Below are 16,016 nucleotides of genomic sequence, written 5' to 3' on the forward strand. Positions count from 1 at the left end.
AGGGATACCTTGAAAGAAATAGCAAGAAGCAGCCTCAGCAAGGCCTGCCTCTCCTTTGCCAAGGAGCTGCATATAATCTGTGGCTCCCACCCTTGGTCCCATGTAAAATGGGGGAAGGGGGGAAGGTCACTGTGCTGCTGGACATGGGCCCATAAACCACGATAATCTCTAACTTGCGATCATGCAGGGACATGTGCCAGGAGTCTTCCTTGCGGACACAACTTGAGGTAGTCTTTTGGTTAAGGCCCTTAAGTTTTATTTTGGTTTTTTCCTCTTTAAGCTATTTGTGAAAGGGCATAGAAATGACCTAGAGAGCCAAGCTGCCATGTTGTTGCTACCTGTTGTCACATCTGTCCTCAATGCATTCATCCCATTCTTCTACTCATGGCTTGGACGCCTGGAAAGATTTCAGACTCCTGGACAGCATATATACGTCACTATTGCCAGGTATTTGTTGCTATCACCTCTTTTTGCCTGAAGTTGCCTGACTCTTCTTTTTGATAGCAATCTATGTGTAGGTGATGTGGTGGGCAGTAAGGGTCTATGGAGGAGAATTCATTTTCTCCAAAGAGCTCTGTACACCAGGGAAAGGAAGGAGGAAAAAAGAGTAATGAGATCTTACTTAAATACTGAAATTAACAGTGTGTAACTGCTGGTGCTCCTCAGACCTTCCTGCCCTGTGGAGCCCACACACCCAACCAGCAGCCTCTTTAGCAGAAGCTGTGCCAAGGTTGTCATGCCCAGTTCCTTTTCCACCATGACAATAGAATAATGCTGTGCTTAAGCTTCGAGGAGAGTTCGTGTTGGTCCTGGCTCTCTGCAGTGCTATTCTTGTTATAAGAGGAGGTAATAGAGTGTAACCAATGATCATCCTGCCATCATTCCCTCCAGTGAGTTTATGGACCAGCTGTCAGTGCAGTTACTGTTACTTTCTCTTTTCAGAAGTATCATCCTGAAAATATCAATTGTTGGAATTCTATGCTACTACTGGCTTAACATTGTGGCTGCATCAGAGTCACAGGTAAAGTTTCAGAAATACAAATCTTTGATTTATAATGCCAGGTTAGGAACCACTTTTGTAAGAGGCTTAATCCAGCAAAGAAAAGTGCATGTAGTGTCTGGGGAAGCTGAATTTGCCACCCCAACATTTTTTTACTTATCATCTCTAGAGAAATTAACTGTAGGAAAAAAGGAGTCTCCCAACTCGGGTCTCAGTTGGTTTGGAAGATTTTTCAGTGAGAGGTCAACTAGGATGAGTCAGGCTGTTAGCAAATCTTTGGCCTGTAGCTCAAGTTTCAGATGCCCAAGCATTTGGGAACAATGTTAAAATCACATGATTTTTGACTTCTAGATAAGCATTTTTTATGTGGGTTTTTTTTTCTTTCCTCCTACTTCTTAAAGTGCTGGGAAACTCTGGTTGGCCAAGATATCTATCGTCTTATTGTGGTTGACTTTGTGTTTTGTTTGCTTGGCTCTTTCTTTGGAGAGTTTTTACGAAGGTGAGTACTGCTTTTTCTAATCTTGTTTTCATTCGTTAACCAAAGACATGGTCTTTTTTTCCAGTATGAGAAATGCAGTCTAACAGAAGCATGAAATTTCCTTGGCTGCCTCTACCAGGCGTAGCCTCTGATACTTGTCTTGTGTATGTTTCAGCTCCTTCTTACGAGGACGTCAGAGTGTGTACCGTTAAACTTTCCCAATGTGTCCTTTTCTTTGGAGGTGGAAACACAGGCAGGGAGGAAGCCGCATTGTACTCCCATGGATCTCCTGAATGGGGTGACAGAGAACCAAATGCCTCAAGCAGAAAAACTTGTTTTCTGCATATGCACGGGCACACTGCTGGCTTTCTTTAGTATATCCTCCTGTAATTTTTTCCCTCTTAGTTATGTTACTCTATAGAGCGCACACAAGTTAACAGTCTTATTTTAATCAGTCTTATTAAGGATGCAGTGTGACTCTTAAGTGTAGAGGTCTATACCATGGTGAATGAGAAAGTATTGTTAACCGAACATGAATACAGCTGAGCATTGTAACCAAGAAGTAATTTACTTCTGACATCTGCTGCATATACCCTTCTGTTGCCAAACATTACTTCTGACTTAAGGTAGTAAATTATTTGTTTGCCAGCTTTATGAGCATTTTGAGTTCCTGGCCATACTTGTGTATGAGATGCATTGTTTGCCTTTCACACATGACGTGAACAAGACTGGTTTACAAGGTAGAACACTTAGTTAAAAACTTCATGTTAAATTAACACAAAACAACATTGAGAAACCCTTGAAGACTTTCCCTTCACAGCTCTCGCCAGCGAACTTTAATCCTACTCCTGTTTTTGTTCTGTTCAGATAGGAAGCCACGTTTCAGCAAACAGCCACAGTACCAAAGCTGCAGTGTCAGCTGTGATGAATGTCCTCACTGAGCTGTGCAAAAGCACCAGACTTACAGCTGTGAAAGATTAGAAGTACAATTGCTTGTATTTGTGATGTAGCTGATAAGGCCCTAGCAAGACCTGTATTCAGGGAGAGATGGGATAGCTACCAAAATCTTTATTGTTCTTGCTATGACAAGCAGAAATTGAATCTCCCCAGCTCGGGAAAAAAATAGGTGGTGAAAATGGATGGTTGGTCCTCAGCAGGAAATCTCTGAGTACTTGCTTATCTGTGTGTATGTCTCAGGTGCTTGCAACCTCAGTTAGTGTGAAGTAGGGTATATGATGAGTATCAATCTAAAAGATTAAATTTTTTTGACTGATTGAGGCTGAAAATTCTGAGGACTTAGTAACTGAAAAGCTGTTGCAGTTTTGTACTGAGGCAACTTGCCATTTGGGCTGTTTAAGCATGAGCATACCTTTCTGATACACTTAAAAAATCCTTATTTTTTCTTTTTTCCTTTTTTTTCTTTCTTTTTTTTTTTTTTTTTGAGTTGCTTGAACAATACCCTAGGTCATGTTCCAGCCCTGCGGTATGTTATGGGAAACTGATTTTCAACAATTCTGTTTCATTTTTAAGGAGCTGTTTTATCAGTAAGCTGTGGCTGTTTGCATGATGTGATCAATGCAGCCCCTAAACAATTTGTCCTTGATGCTTGCATTCAGGAGGCTTTCTGTAGATTTTCCTACAAAGGGTTTTATGATGTAGTAAATGCTATTATGCTGTAGTGGTGGTTTCTTCTTCCAGAATTATTGGAACTACAGTTTGTGTGAGCCTGCGGCTGCCAGAGTTTGATATAGGACGAAATGTTTTAGATTTGATCTATGCACAGACTTTGACCTGGTAAGTGTTACATTTACAGCCAAAACCTCATTTGCACTTAGAAATACCATGGAACATTCTTACTCTGACACTTCTGGATATTTCCCATCACAGAGGAAAGAACAGGATATATGCCTGAGGGAGATGACATATTAACTGTCTTCGTAAGGATTGTGACATGCCAATTCTCTTGTAATTGTGCAGGTATTACCAATAACTTTACACAGTCGTTTACCCTGTGGTCACTGGCCTTGGAGAAACCCATAAAAGGGACTCCCTAGTTTTGTTTACTTCCCCATTGGAATGGTGTTCCTGTTGAGATAGTCTCAATATTAAACCCTGGAAAAGATGTCTTATTTCTAGGAATGAGTATGTTACTCCTATTACAAGAGAGTTTTGCAGACATGCACATAGACGTGTATGTTTGAAGTTGCGTATTTTTAAAGATTAACTTCTGTTACAGGATCAATGTCAATAACAATACTATTAATGATTCCATTTCTGAATAACCGAACTCTAACTGTATATTAAGTTACTGTGATATTTTCTGCTTTCAGTGCACTGAGAGCTGGGTGGTGAATAGTGAAGATTTAACTTTCTTCTAAATCCTTTCTTGTAGGATTGGTATCCTCTTCTCACCTCTGATGCCCGGTATTCAGATAATATCATTTTCTATAGTATTTTGTGTGAAAAAGGTAACAAGATTTACACGTATTTATCATAAACTGACAGTTTGAAATCTGGGCAGAATGTATAGTGTTAAAGTGCTGGTTTTGTCTGGAGGCTCTGGGGTCTTGTGTTTAGGGGAGCAGGTTTTTTGGCTGGGTTTTGGCGGGTGGAGTTTACTTTAAAGGAACACAATTTAGATTCAGGACCTTGAATTACAAACTTGTAAAACTTGGGAGAGGGGAAGAGTGTGGAAGGGTTAAGGAGGGGTTATTGGAAGTGTTATAGGAGGTGTTAAGAGCTCAGTTAGAGAGAAAGGGGAGAGAATAAAGTAAAACTAAAGGCTTGGGATTTAATAGTGTACAAGAGCATATGTCAGTATAGACACTTAACCTGTGGCTGTCATTTTGGCTTCCTGCTTACCTTCTTACACCCCACCGGTGGCATCCCAAGTTATCTAAGCATAATCACAGTGGTTCAACTAAGGATCATGACGGAAATTTTTTCTTTTCAGAATTCTTTGTCTCAGTAGGATGACCAGATGACAGATCAGTTGTCGAGCCGCCAAACAGTTTGTGGTGTTGCACGTAGAGCAAAGCTATAGCCAGAAACAGTGGTTCAAAATTCAGAGAAACACAGAATGGTTTGGGTTGGAAAGGACCTTAAGATCATCTAGTTCCAACCCCCCTTCCATAGGCAGGGACACCTCACACTAGACCATATTGCCCAAGGCTCTGTCCAACCTGGCCTTGAACACCACCAGGGATGGAGCATTTACCACTTCTTTGGGCAACCTGTTCCAGTGCTTCACCACCCTCACAGTGAATAACTTCTTTCTTATATCTAACCTGAATTGCCCCTGTTTAAGATTAAAGCTGCTACCCCTTGTCCTATATCATTACAGTCCCTAATGAAGAGTCCCTCCCAAGCATCCTTGTAGCTCCCTTCATATACTGGAAGGCTGCTGCCACGCAGCCTTCTCTTATCCAGGCTGAACAGCCCCAACTTTCTCAGCCTGTTGTCATAAGGGAGGTGCTCCAGCCCCCTTATTATCCCTCATGGCCTCCTCTGGACGGGTCCCAACAGCTCCATGTCCTTCATACACTGAGGTCACCAGAAGTGTACACAGTACTCCAAGTGGGGTCTTATGAGAGCAGACTAGAGGGGCAGGATCACCTCCTTTGACCATGTTGCTGTCAAAACTCTTGTTCCCTAAACTATGGGTTTACATATGCTACAAAATGTAAACTGGGACTCTACCCAGCAGAGTCCTGAAGAACCCATAGTTTTGCCTCTTACTACTTAAAGACGATATTCTTGACATTTTCTACAGTTTATCTGTCATAATCTTATAAAAGAAGTTATTGGAAACTTTTGATACATGCTATCCCAGAAATTGCTGCCAGCAATTTCAATGGGATTGACTTAAACTGAGTTGCTCTGGCAGGTAACACCATTCCAACAGTCAGTGTACTTTCATCTATTTAAAGGTCAGTCTGATGATGAATTGCCAACCCCCTCGCAAAGTCTGGAGGACTGCTCAGATGACAACAACCTTCATGTTCCTGCTGTTTTTCCCTTCCTTCCTTGGAGTCCTGTCTGTCATTGGATTCACTGTCTGGAGGTGCGGAAGATCAGTGGCATTCAAGCCTGCTATGCTACGCTGTGTGACCTGATACAACGCAGAATAACCTGTGGTTTTCTGTTGATAAAGCTGTATTAGTTGCTAATGGAAGGTTTCAGATGTTCGTGAGCCGTTCTGTGTTCTGAAAACAAGACAAGCTCAGTGAGTTTGCAAGAATGTGGTTAACACATAAGAAAGTAGGAGGAGAAACAAGGTTACATTGAAGTTTTGAGTTTTATTTAAATGGCACAGCAAATTTGGCTTTTCCTCCTCCTTAAAGGTTTCTGTGACCTAGTCCTAGTTCCTGAGCTTATTTATGTTATAGGTCATACTGGGTCTGCAATGGAAAAGCAGCTGGAAAAACTCAATTGAGGTAAACTTCTGGATTATTTATGAACTTCAGGGACTGTTTTTGCAATAAGTGCTGACCTCTGCAATAATGCATCTTGGTTGTTACCAGGAGTTTAAAGCTGCTTTGTTTACCTGCACATCACTGGCCACAGTAAGGAGGGCAGCATGGATACCGCTTTTCTTTTTCCTGGCAATTCTCAGCCACATGGTTATGATGCTTAATAAGGCAGGTGACTACACATGAAACCAGGTGGAATGCAGTACTTCAGAGCAAACATTTCCAGATTGCAAGTCAGAATTTCAGGCTGTCTGCAGCAGTTGAGTTTCAAAGCAAACAACACTTTCCTATTTCAGTCTACCTGAAAATGTTAATTCTTGCTATAGGCTGCCTTACTTCAACACATCCTGTTACTGAAAATCTGTAGTGACTGATGTCTTCAAAGGCAAGGTGAAATGATGGGGGTGAAACTTTGACAATCTGGATTTTCTATTAGCTGAAGCTTGTACTACTGATTGACTTGTTGCATTTATGTCAAGGGCTTGGTACCTGTCCATAGCAGCAGGATCTCTTATCTCTCACTGCATAGTCTGGGGTGGGCATTTCAGTGGCTGGAGAGTGACCCAAGTTAAAAATCAAACAGCCTGGAAATTCCTGGGGGGTCCAAAGAGAGCAGTGGGCTATAGCAAACTAATGAGCATCTTAATGCACAAAATCACAATGTTAACTAAATCACTGGTCAATATATAAAGCTTTAAGTAGCTGTTTTCTCACACTTTCAGGTTAAAACCTTCAGAAGAATGTGGTCCTTTCAGAGGTTTGTCTTCTATGTATGCTGCAGTCTCCGAGTGGATAGCAATACTGGAAAATTACACTGCCTCAAAATGGGTAGTGTGGATCTACCATAACTTAATTACAAGTGAAATTTTCTTCTTCGTCCTAGCCACTTCTATTCTGTAAGTACCTGCAAACTGAAAGCACTGGAAAAGGACCTGAAGTGGAAAAAACCACCTATGACATAGCCATTCCTCATTAAAATAATTGCAAGGTCCATTTTAAAGTATCAGAAATGGTTAATATATTGGAAATTCATGTATTTGAAGTACATAAAGAATTCCTTTCATGTTGGGGTGACAAAGCTCTTTACAAACCAGCTTCATGCTAACCCTAGGATACACTGCTTTTAACAGTATTTCTTGTTTACTGTGCCTAGGCAGAGCTTATTACCACTGGCACACTTTGCCTTGGGAACATCAGTGAAGAGAAACATGCTGCATACACTTGGCAGCATAGATTGCATTTCTAGCTTTTTTTCACCGTTGCTTTTTTAGTTTCTTCCTTCCTCATTGGGCCATAAATCAGCAGGGAAAAGCAAGCTTTCACAAGCACAGCCAGTACAGGTCAAATGTATACTAGGACTCTGCGCAACATAAAAAGCAGAAGTTTGGGAGGTGGTTGCTTTGACTTTTCTGACCATTTCTCATCAGTGGAGTCATTAGAGGAGATGATAGCATGTAAGGATAGCTGAAATACCAGAGGCACACTGTGCTGGAAGGGCATAGTAGTGCACAAACAGTGTGTTCAAGTGAACACGCTACATGGGGAAATGCTATTAAGTAGGCTGCAGTCTGCTTCCAGCTAATCTGGCAAATTCACGTACTGTCCCCTTGGCTGAAGTATATTATTTTGGTAAACCCAGTATGTAGGTTTGATGATGTAGCTGTGCTGCCTGGTATTTCTGGTATAGGCCACACACACTGAGGAACCCAAACCTGTCCTGATGAAACCAGATCCCACTCATTCTGATGGGACCAAGACTGGCCTGGAAGCAGTAGGTGTTCAGTGTTGTGATTTAGAGTCCAGGCATATATGAAAGCATGACAAAAAGTTGGATAAGAGCATTAGGCTCCTATTTGTTATCTGAAATGCACCTTGTATTTTTGATTTACTTTAATCGTACCTTTCATTCAAATACAGATCCACAAATCTTTGAGTCTTTTCCAAGAGAATGTTTTAAACAACTTCATGTGTTTGCCATTCCTTGTGTAAATGTAATTGTATACACCTATTTTTTAATACACGTGTGTGTATGTGTATGTATATGTATATACATATATATGTGTGTGTGTGTGTGTATCTGTAGATAATAGAATCATAGAATGGTTTGAGTTGGAAGGGACCTTAAAGATCATCTAGTTCCAACCTTCCTGCCATGGGCAGGGGCTATAAATGTGTGTGTGTGTGTGTGTATATTTTAATAGATAACATTCTGTTTAGGCAATGACTAGGAGGGAATACTCATGGGTGGGAGTGCTCATATGCTGGACTTTTTTTTTTAATATTATTTTTCATTTTTTAGAGTTATTGCTTATGTTTACTGGCAAATAATAGAAGGAAGAAAGATCATGATCAAACACTTACATAAGCAAATTATTAATGTAAGTTTGACTTTCAGCTTTATCTGTTTAAAACAACTTGGCTTCCTTGTTGATTGTCTCATGACACAATCAGTGCTATTGTGGAGCTGTGATCTGCTTTTCCTACGACAGGGCAGTGGGGGTGGGAGCCCTCCCCCATGGGAGCTGCAGGGAAACTCAGAGTTGTTGCAGAACGATTTGATCCTCAAGCTGTGCTGCTGCAGCTCCCTCTGTAGATGGATTATTTTAGCATAAAAGGAACTGTAATGATTATTGTGGTCAGTGGTTGCTTACAGGCCTTGAGCTAATGAGCAAATGTATCTTGGCCACAGGGAGGAGAAGATAAAGTGTTTTTACTTGAAAAACTACGGGCACTGCAAATGGCAAAGCAAACCCCATCTGCACCAGGAGGACAAGGCCAGCAGGTCAGTCTGATAGTTTAGATACCATCTCAGTTACGTGCTTGGTGCAGTTTCATGGGGTTCCTCTAGCCTTGCAAACAGGCTGTCATGCTGGGATATGTCTGTATTGGAAGTTTCATGTAAGTTGATTGACGGCTAATTAACTCCAGGCAGGAAAAGGATACCATGGAAGTTGCCCAACTATGTGTTCCAGACTAGAATTCAGCCTGGGAAGAATATAGAGAAGTTCTTACCCTCACTAGACATCATTTATGATTGTGAAACTGCAGGAAAGCATTCCTCATCTAGGAGTGCAGTGATGGTCACTGAAGGGCTTGGCCACACTTGAACCTTGCCTAGACTGAGGAGGAAGCTGCCTTCCTCTCCTGACTCTTATTTCCTTAGGGTTTCATGGTTTGCTCCTCCACCCAACCTTTTCAGCTGAGGTAAAACCGAGTGCTTTGACCGAACCCCATTTTAAATCCCATGTAACATCAAGATAGGCACCTAATGTCTTAAGCTTGAACTTATTTTTCAAGTCAGTCCTGCCTGCTGAGCCATCAAGTTAGTGTTAAAACATGCGCATTTAGGTGCTGTGGAGTGTGGTTTTCATTTGGGTTGAGTGAAAACTCTTTGACCCTACATACTGCTGAAGAAAAAGGGTTCGTTCGGTTCCTCTCTCCCCATAAAACATATCCCCTGGTATGACTGACTGTCATTAATGTGATGATACAAATAAAGGTAAATCAGCTTTGGTAATAATTATAGAATCATAGAATAGTTAGGGTTGGAAAGGACCTCAAGATCATCTAGTTCCAGCTCCCCTGCCATGGGCAGGGACACCTCACACTAAACCATCCCACACAAGGCTTCATCCAACCTGGCCTTGAACACCGCCAGGGATGGAGCACTCACAACCTCCCTGGGCAACCCATTCCAGTGCCTCACCACCCTAACAGGAAAGAATTTCCTCCTTATATCCAATTTAAACTTCCCCTGTTTAAGTTTTAACCCGTTACCCCTTGTCCTGTCACTCCAGTCCCTGACGAAGAGTCCCTCCCCAGCATCCCTATAGGCCCCCTTCAGGTACTGGAAGGCTGCTATGAGGTCCCCATGCAGCCTTCTCTTCTCCAGGCTGAAAAGCCCCAACTTCCTCAGCCTGTCTTCATATGGGAGGTGCTCCAGTCCCCTGATCATCCTCGTGGCCCTCCTCTGGACTTGTTCCAGCAGTTCCATGTCCTTTTTATGTTGAGGACACCAGAACTGCACACAATACTCCAGGTGAGGTCTCACAAGAGCAGAGTAGAGGGGCAGGATCACCTCCTTTGACCTGCTGGTCACGCTCCTTTTGATGCAGCCCAGGATACGGTTGGCTTTCTGGGCTGCGAGCGCACACTGCCGGCTCATGTTCATTTTCTCATCAACCAGCACCCCCAAGTCCTTCTCTGCAGGGCTGCTCTGAATCTCTTCTCTGCCCAACCTGCAGCTGTGCCTGGGATTGCTCCAACCCAGGTGTAGGACCTTGCACTTGGCATGGTTGAACTTCATAAGGTTGGCATCAGCCCACCTCACAAGCGTGTCAAGGTCCCTCTGGATGGCATCCCTTTCCTCCAGCATATCAACCGGACCACACAGCTTGGTGTCATTGGCAAACTTGCTGAGGGCACACTCAATCCCACTGTCCATGTCAGCGGCAAAGATGTTAAACAAGACCGGTCCCAACACTGATCCCTGAGGGACACCACTCGTTACCGGTCTCCAGCCGGACATCGAGCCATTGACCACAAGTCTTTGTGTGCGGCCATCCAGCCAGTTCTTTATCCACTGAGTGGTCCATCCATCAAATTGATATCTCTCCAATTTAGAGAGAAGGATGTGGTGTGGGACAGTGTCAAACGCTTTGCACAAGTCCAGGTAGATGACGTCAACTGCTTTACCCTTATCCATCAATTCTGTAGCCCCATCATAGAAGGCCACCAAATTGGTCAGCCAGGACTTCCCCTTAGTGAAGCCATGCTGGCTGTCACCAAGCACCTTGTTGTTTTTCATGTGCCTTAGCATGTTGTCCAGGAGAATGTGCTCCAAGATTTTACCAGGCACAGAGGTGAGACTGACTGGTCTGTAATTCCCCGGGTCTTCCATTTTCCCCTTCTTGAAAATGGGGGTTATATTTCCCTTTTTCCAGTCGTCGGGAACTTCACCTGACTGCCATGATTTTTCAAATACGATGGCCAGTGGCTTAGCAACTTCATTCGCCAGCTCCTTCAGGACCCGCAGATGGATTCCATCAGGTCCCACGGACTTGTGTGCGTTCAGATTTTGAAGACGGTCTCGAACCAGATCCTCTCCCACAGTGGGCCCAAGGTCTTCATTCTCACAGTCCCTGTGTCTACCTTCTAAGAACCGGGTGGTGCAGTCAGAGCCTTTGCCAGTGAAGACCAAGGCAAAGAAGTCATTCAGAACCTCAGCCTTCTCCAAATCCTGTGTAGCCAGTTCTCCCGAAAGCTTCCTCAGGGGGCCTGTGTTGTCCCTAGTCTGTTTTTTGTTTGCTACGTACCTGTAGAATCCCTTCCTGTTATCCTTAACATCCCTGGCTAGGTTTAATTCTAACTGGGCCTTAGCCTTCCTAACCTGGTCCCTAGCTTCCCGGACAACATCCCTGTACTCTACCCAGGCCGCCTGTCCTTGCTTCCATTTTTTATAAGCCTCTTTTTTCCTTTGAATTTTCCTCAGCAGCTCCTTATCCATCCAAGGAGGTCTCCTGGCCCTCCTGCTGCACTTCCTTCTAGTTGGGATGCAGCACTCCTGAGCTTGTAGCAGGTGATCCTTGAATATCAACCAACAGTCTTGGGCCCCCCTGCCCTCCAGGGCTATATCTCATGGAACCTTACTAAGCAGGCTCCTGAAGAGGCCAAAGTCTGCTCTTTTGAAGTCCAGGGCAGTGAGCTTGCTACACGCTCTTCTCACTGTCCTGGGGATCTCAGATTCGACCATCTCATGATCACTACATCCAAGGCTGCCCTGGAGTACCACATTCTCAACAAGCCCTTCCCTGTTGGTGAGCACAAGGTCAAGCATGGCACCTCTCCTTGTCGGCTCCTCTATTACTTGCAGAAGGAAGTTGTCTTCCACACAATCGAGGAACCTCCTGGATTGCTTGTGCCGTGCAGTGCCATCGTTCCAACAGATATCAGGGGGTTGAAATCCCCCATGAGAACAAGGGCCTGCGAGCGTGAGGCTTTTCCTATCTGTCTGTAGAGTGCTTCATCCGCAGGTTCTCCTTGATCAGGCAGTCTGTAACAGATCCCCACAGTAATGTCTCCCACAGCTGTTTTCCCTTTAACCCGGACCCACAAACTCTCTGTAAACTGCTCACCTGACCCCAGACAGAGTTCCCTACTCTCCAGCCTATCCCTAACATAAAGGGCAACTCCCCCTCCCCGCCTGCCGGGCCTGTCTTTTCTAAAGAGCCTGTAACCTTCCATTCCAACACTGCAGTCATAGGAGCCATCCCACCATGTTTCTGTGATGCCTATTATATCATACCCCCGTAGATGTGCACACATCTCTAATTCCTCTTGTTTGTTCCTCTTGTTTGAATATTGATATATTGATAAATAGTAATAAAAATGTGCTAATATAAACAAATATAAACTAATATTGACTGCAAAGAGGAGACCGTAAAGATAATGGGCATTTTCTGCCTGATGGAGATTTTCAAACACTTGACAACCCTGTGGCTGCATCCGGGAGTCCCACCTGGGACCCTGAGGGCAGGGTTTGCTGCAAAATATGCATGTCCTTGTACTTATTAAGGTCAGATTTCAAAAGGAGATGCCAGAATAATCTTATTGTGGATCTAATAGAAGAGACACCTCCCAAGAACAAAGGTCATAGCCTTGGGTGGCTGTAAAGTCAGGACTGGAAGCCAGACCGTAGTACTGCTAATGAAGTTATTCTGTCTTTCAGAGAAGCTCTTCTTCATACCACCCAGCCTGGCAGCCTGCCCAGCAAGTGCCAGGCTTCCCAGGAAGGGCATGTGACAGAAATCCAAATGCATCCTACAACGAGGTGAGATGGTCAAAAGCAGAAATCTCTGCTAGATTTTCCTATATAGAGCCTGGGGCAAGATGCAGACAAGGGGTGCATGTTGAACAAAGAGGTCATCCTGTATGCATAGAAATAATCTTAATTTGAGCAAAATGTAATGAGAATAGGTGTTGGAATACTCATACAAGCCTGCTTAAGATCTAGAGAGTATGGTTGTGTTATAGGTAACCAGTATCTTTAAGCACAAGATAAATGGCACATGAGGGAAACATCAACCTCAATCTCCCCGTGAATTTTGTTTTCAGTATCCCTACGCTGCTGGGATCTTGAGGGAGACTGGCTTCTCACAAGGTAAGCAACAAATGCTGAACACAGAAAGCAGCTCGTAGAAGCTCAGCTCAGTAAAAGTGTTTGTTACAGTACAGACACTGCTCATAACAGATGGAAGAGAGGCAGGATTTTAGCATCTTGTATGAAGAGAAAACAAAAAGAGTGGGGGTTTGGGGTAAACATTTCCTACAGGGTGTGCTTGTTGTGATGTTGGTGGTGCCTTCTGAAGACTGACCACAAGCTTCTGTATCCCCCAGAGTTGAATTTCTTTGGGTAAATGAGATGTTTTGTTTTATGGGAGCAGCCATAAGCAAGAATATTACATCACATTAGAGAGATGTTTTACACCTTGGTGTGAACCTCAGCAGAGGCTATTAATGATGTAGAGTCCCTAGGACACGGTACATCCAGAACATAAAAAAGCTACAGAAACTTAGTGTGGTAGGTTGAACTATTCCTGATTTACACAAACATGTAACTGCATTCCAAACATGGGGTAGATGAGACACTTCCAAAAGCATGGGGCACTTCAGTGGGGGTGGTTAGCGTAGTGACAACAGCACAGTTAACGTTACTTCCCCTGTGACAAGCAGGGCTGGAGGGAGGCCCACGCAGCAGTGGGCCCTACATGTCAGAGGCAGTGATGATCGCTCTGCAGGCCAGAGAAGCAGCTCAGTGGGAAGACGAAGATGATGACACCTATCCTTGACTGCGAGCCAGCAGAATCAATCATGAACATACAGTGAGTGGTGTTCTGCAGAAAGCAGTGCTCGATTGCACCATAAGGACTGTGAACCATTTGCGCCTCCCTTTTTTACCCTTAAATGGAAGAGAAAAAAAAAAGAGAACAGATGGAAAAATGCATCCTGACTGGAGTTTATTATTGTGATGAGGAATATCCTGTGTGTTTGGGTTGGTTTTGAAGTAGGGATACTGTGCTGACTGGCTCACACTGACACTGTAAACATCCCTCCACAGCAGTCACTTGCTCTTGACTAAAGAGAGGAAACTTGTGCCTAACTGTAAATAAAGCTTTGTTCCAAAACTATTTTTATAACAGTTGTATTGTTCAAACTGGTTTCATCTAATCTAATCTAATCCAAAAGCAGTGCATTGGCCAAAGAAAAATCGAAGGAAATTAAAGTGCAGTTGTTTTTAATGCTGAAGACATTGTAATGGCTGCAAAGTACTAAGTTTCTACTCCATTTGCACTTTTCTGAGCCATTGTTCTGAGCCATTGTTACAGCTTATTACAGACATTAGAAGTTATCAAACCCTTTCTTTTACTCATCAAAAGTCTCATGTGTAAAACCACTGCTTGTAAACAAGAAATTTATACATCCTTTCCTGTAAAGGGTAGGTTGGAAGTAACACAGATGAGATTTTCTTTATCATGTATGACTTCGAGACACTTGATGCAGATGCTTTTTATTCAGAGGCACAACTTTGCCCTGGTGATGATTTTTTGTTTGTTTTTTAGCCCATTTTCTACTACTTCCTGGTTTATTCCTCTCTCATTGCTTTAGACATAAAAATGCCTTAGGGAAGAGGCGCATCTTGCTGTCGTGCTTGTAATTTGGGTGAAAGAATCCAGAAACAGCCACAAAGGTACAGAAAAAAGGATGAACTTTATATATACAATGCGAGACCAGAGGTTCAATTGTATTTAATATGTTTTTCTGCATGCAGAGCTTTGGAGTCTGGTTGTGACTATTGATGAACTTAAGGTCCTTTCCAATCCTAACTATTCTGTGAAATGGGCCTGGTGTTTGCACTGAGGACAATGACTTCAGTGCCAGTAACTCATATAGCAACAGGCCTCCTGCCAGCTGCTTAGGGAGTGCCTGTAGGACATAGCAGCAAAGGCAGAGGTCACAAGCATAGCATACATGTGTGACAGGATGTGCACCAGGAGATGAGGTGTGGTGGTTCTGCAGTGCAGGGTAGATGAGGGACAGGAACTGAAGAGGGTCTTGTCTTATCCTGCCATTAAAAATCAGCTCCTTTACTCCTATGTTTCTTCATGCTTAGCTGTAGCTAAAGGTACAAGCAAAAAAATCCATCACCCCTTGCAGAAGGCAGCATTAATCTGCTGCTAATTCATAGGTTTGGACTTACCTTAATTGGGACAATTGTGTAGTTCTTTCTACCAGTGACTGATTTTTACTGTTTTTTTAATTACACTTTGTCTCTTTTCTAGGCAAACCATCTTTTATAGAAGGTTTTTTAGGAGTCCCAGTTGGCTCTGTGAATGAGAACCAATTCTAATCATGAGGCAGGCTCTCAAGAGCACTTATATCCGAAGTACAGTACCCAGCTGCACCCCCAGTCTGCTGTTCCATTTCTGGGAAAGGCAGCTTTCCCCTAGCACCTTGTAAAGTGCTCACCCAGTGCACAGTTGCAGTACCCCACCTGAAACACAGCAGTGCCCAAACAGGGTGAGTTGAATGCCACCGAAGCCGCACAAGGAACTACCTTACTTAAATGTGGTTACACTTCCTGGTTGAGTATGCATATTGCTACGTGCAGCCAACAGTGTCTTGTGAGACTGTGTCTGAATAGCCTGCAGCCTGTAACAAGTTAAATGCTCAAATTCCTCATTTCCATTGAAATTAGTATTGAATAATACTAATTACTAATACTGAAATGAAAACATTAAACTTAGTAACTCCATGTGTTGGCCATGAAGAAAAGGTGGTCTAATTTATGGTAGGGCTGGCTCCACAGGAGTTTTCTACCCTTTTAAGCATTGACAGTCTTCTCTAACCCCCAGCTCCCTTCAGAGCAGAGCCAAAATTGTTCACTGCATGTTGATAGAAACACCTGGGGTTTTACATGTTAGAACAAACAGCACACAACCTGCGCTGGCTTTGGTGGCTTACATCAGTCTGCTGCTGTGCAGCTGATAAAGAGCACCATAACTGTGAG

The 16,016-nt window shown here is 43.4% G+C and overlaps 1 protein-coding gene across 2 annotated transcripts in view; it reads left to right on the forward strand.

The window, feature by feature from the left end:
• Positions 1–14,136, forward strand: part of TMC5 (transmembrane channel like 5) — a 31,323-nt gene extending 17,187 nt beyond the window's left edge. The window contains exons 13-25 of one of the 2 annotated variants that reach the window (XM_065684251.1): positions 281–447; positions 943–1,021; positions 1,402–1,499; positions 3,177–3,272; positions 3,871–3,946; positions 5,408–5,541; positions 5,867–5,914; positions 6,673–6,846; positions 8,250–8,328; positions 8,640–8,732; positions 12,678–12,779; positions 13,064–13,109; positions 13,682–14,136. In XM_065684251.1, coding sequence (XP_065540323.1) covers positions 281–447; positions 943–1,021; positions 1,402–1,499; positions 3,177–3,272; positions 3,871–3,946; positions 5,408–5,541; positions 5,867–5,914; positions 6,673–6,846; positions 8,250–8,328; positions 8,640–8,732; positions 12,678–12,779; positions 13,064–13,109; positions 13,682–13,797 — 1,308 coding nt within the window. In that variant the 3' untranslated portion in view covers positions 13,798–14,136. The remainder of the gene's footprint in view (positions 1–280; positions 448–942; positions 1,022–1,401; positions 1,500–3,176; positions 3,273–3,870; positions 3,947–5,407; positions 5,542–5,866; positions 5,915–6,672; positions 6,847–8,249; positions 8,329–8,639; positions 8,733–12,677; positions 12,780–13,063; positions 13,110–13,681) is intronic. The other variant, XM_065684252.1, reaches the window with a different exon arrangement.
• Positions 14,137–16,016: the final 1,880 nt, after the last annotated feature.

Source organism: Lathamus discolor, chromosome 6 (assembly GCF_037157495.1).
Source record: "Lathamus discolor isolate bLatDis1 chromosome 6, bLatDis1.hap1, whole genome shotgun sequence".
In the NCBI taxonomy this organism is placed as follows: Eukaryota; Metazoa; Chordata; class Aves; order Psittaciformes; family Psittacidae; genus Lathamus; species Lathamus discolor.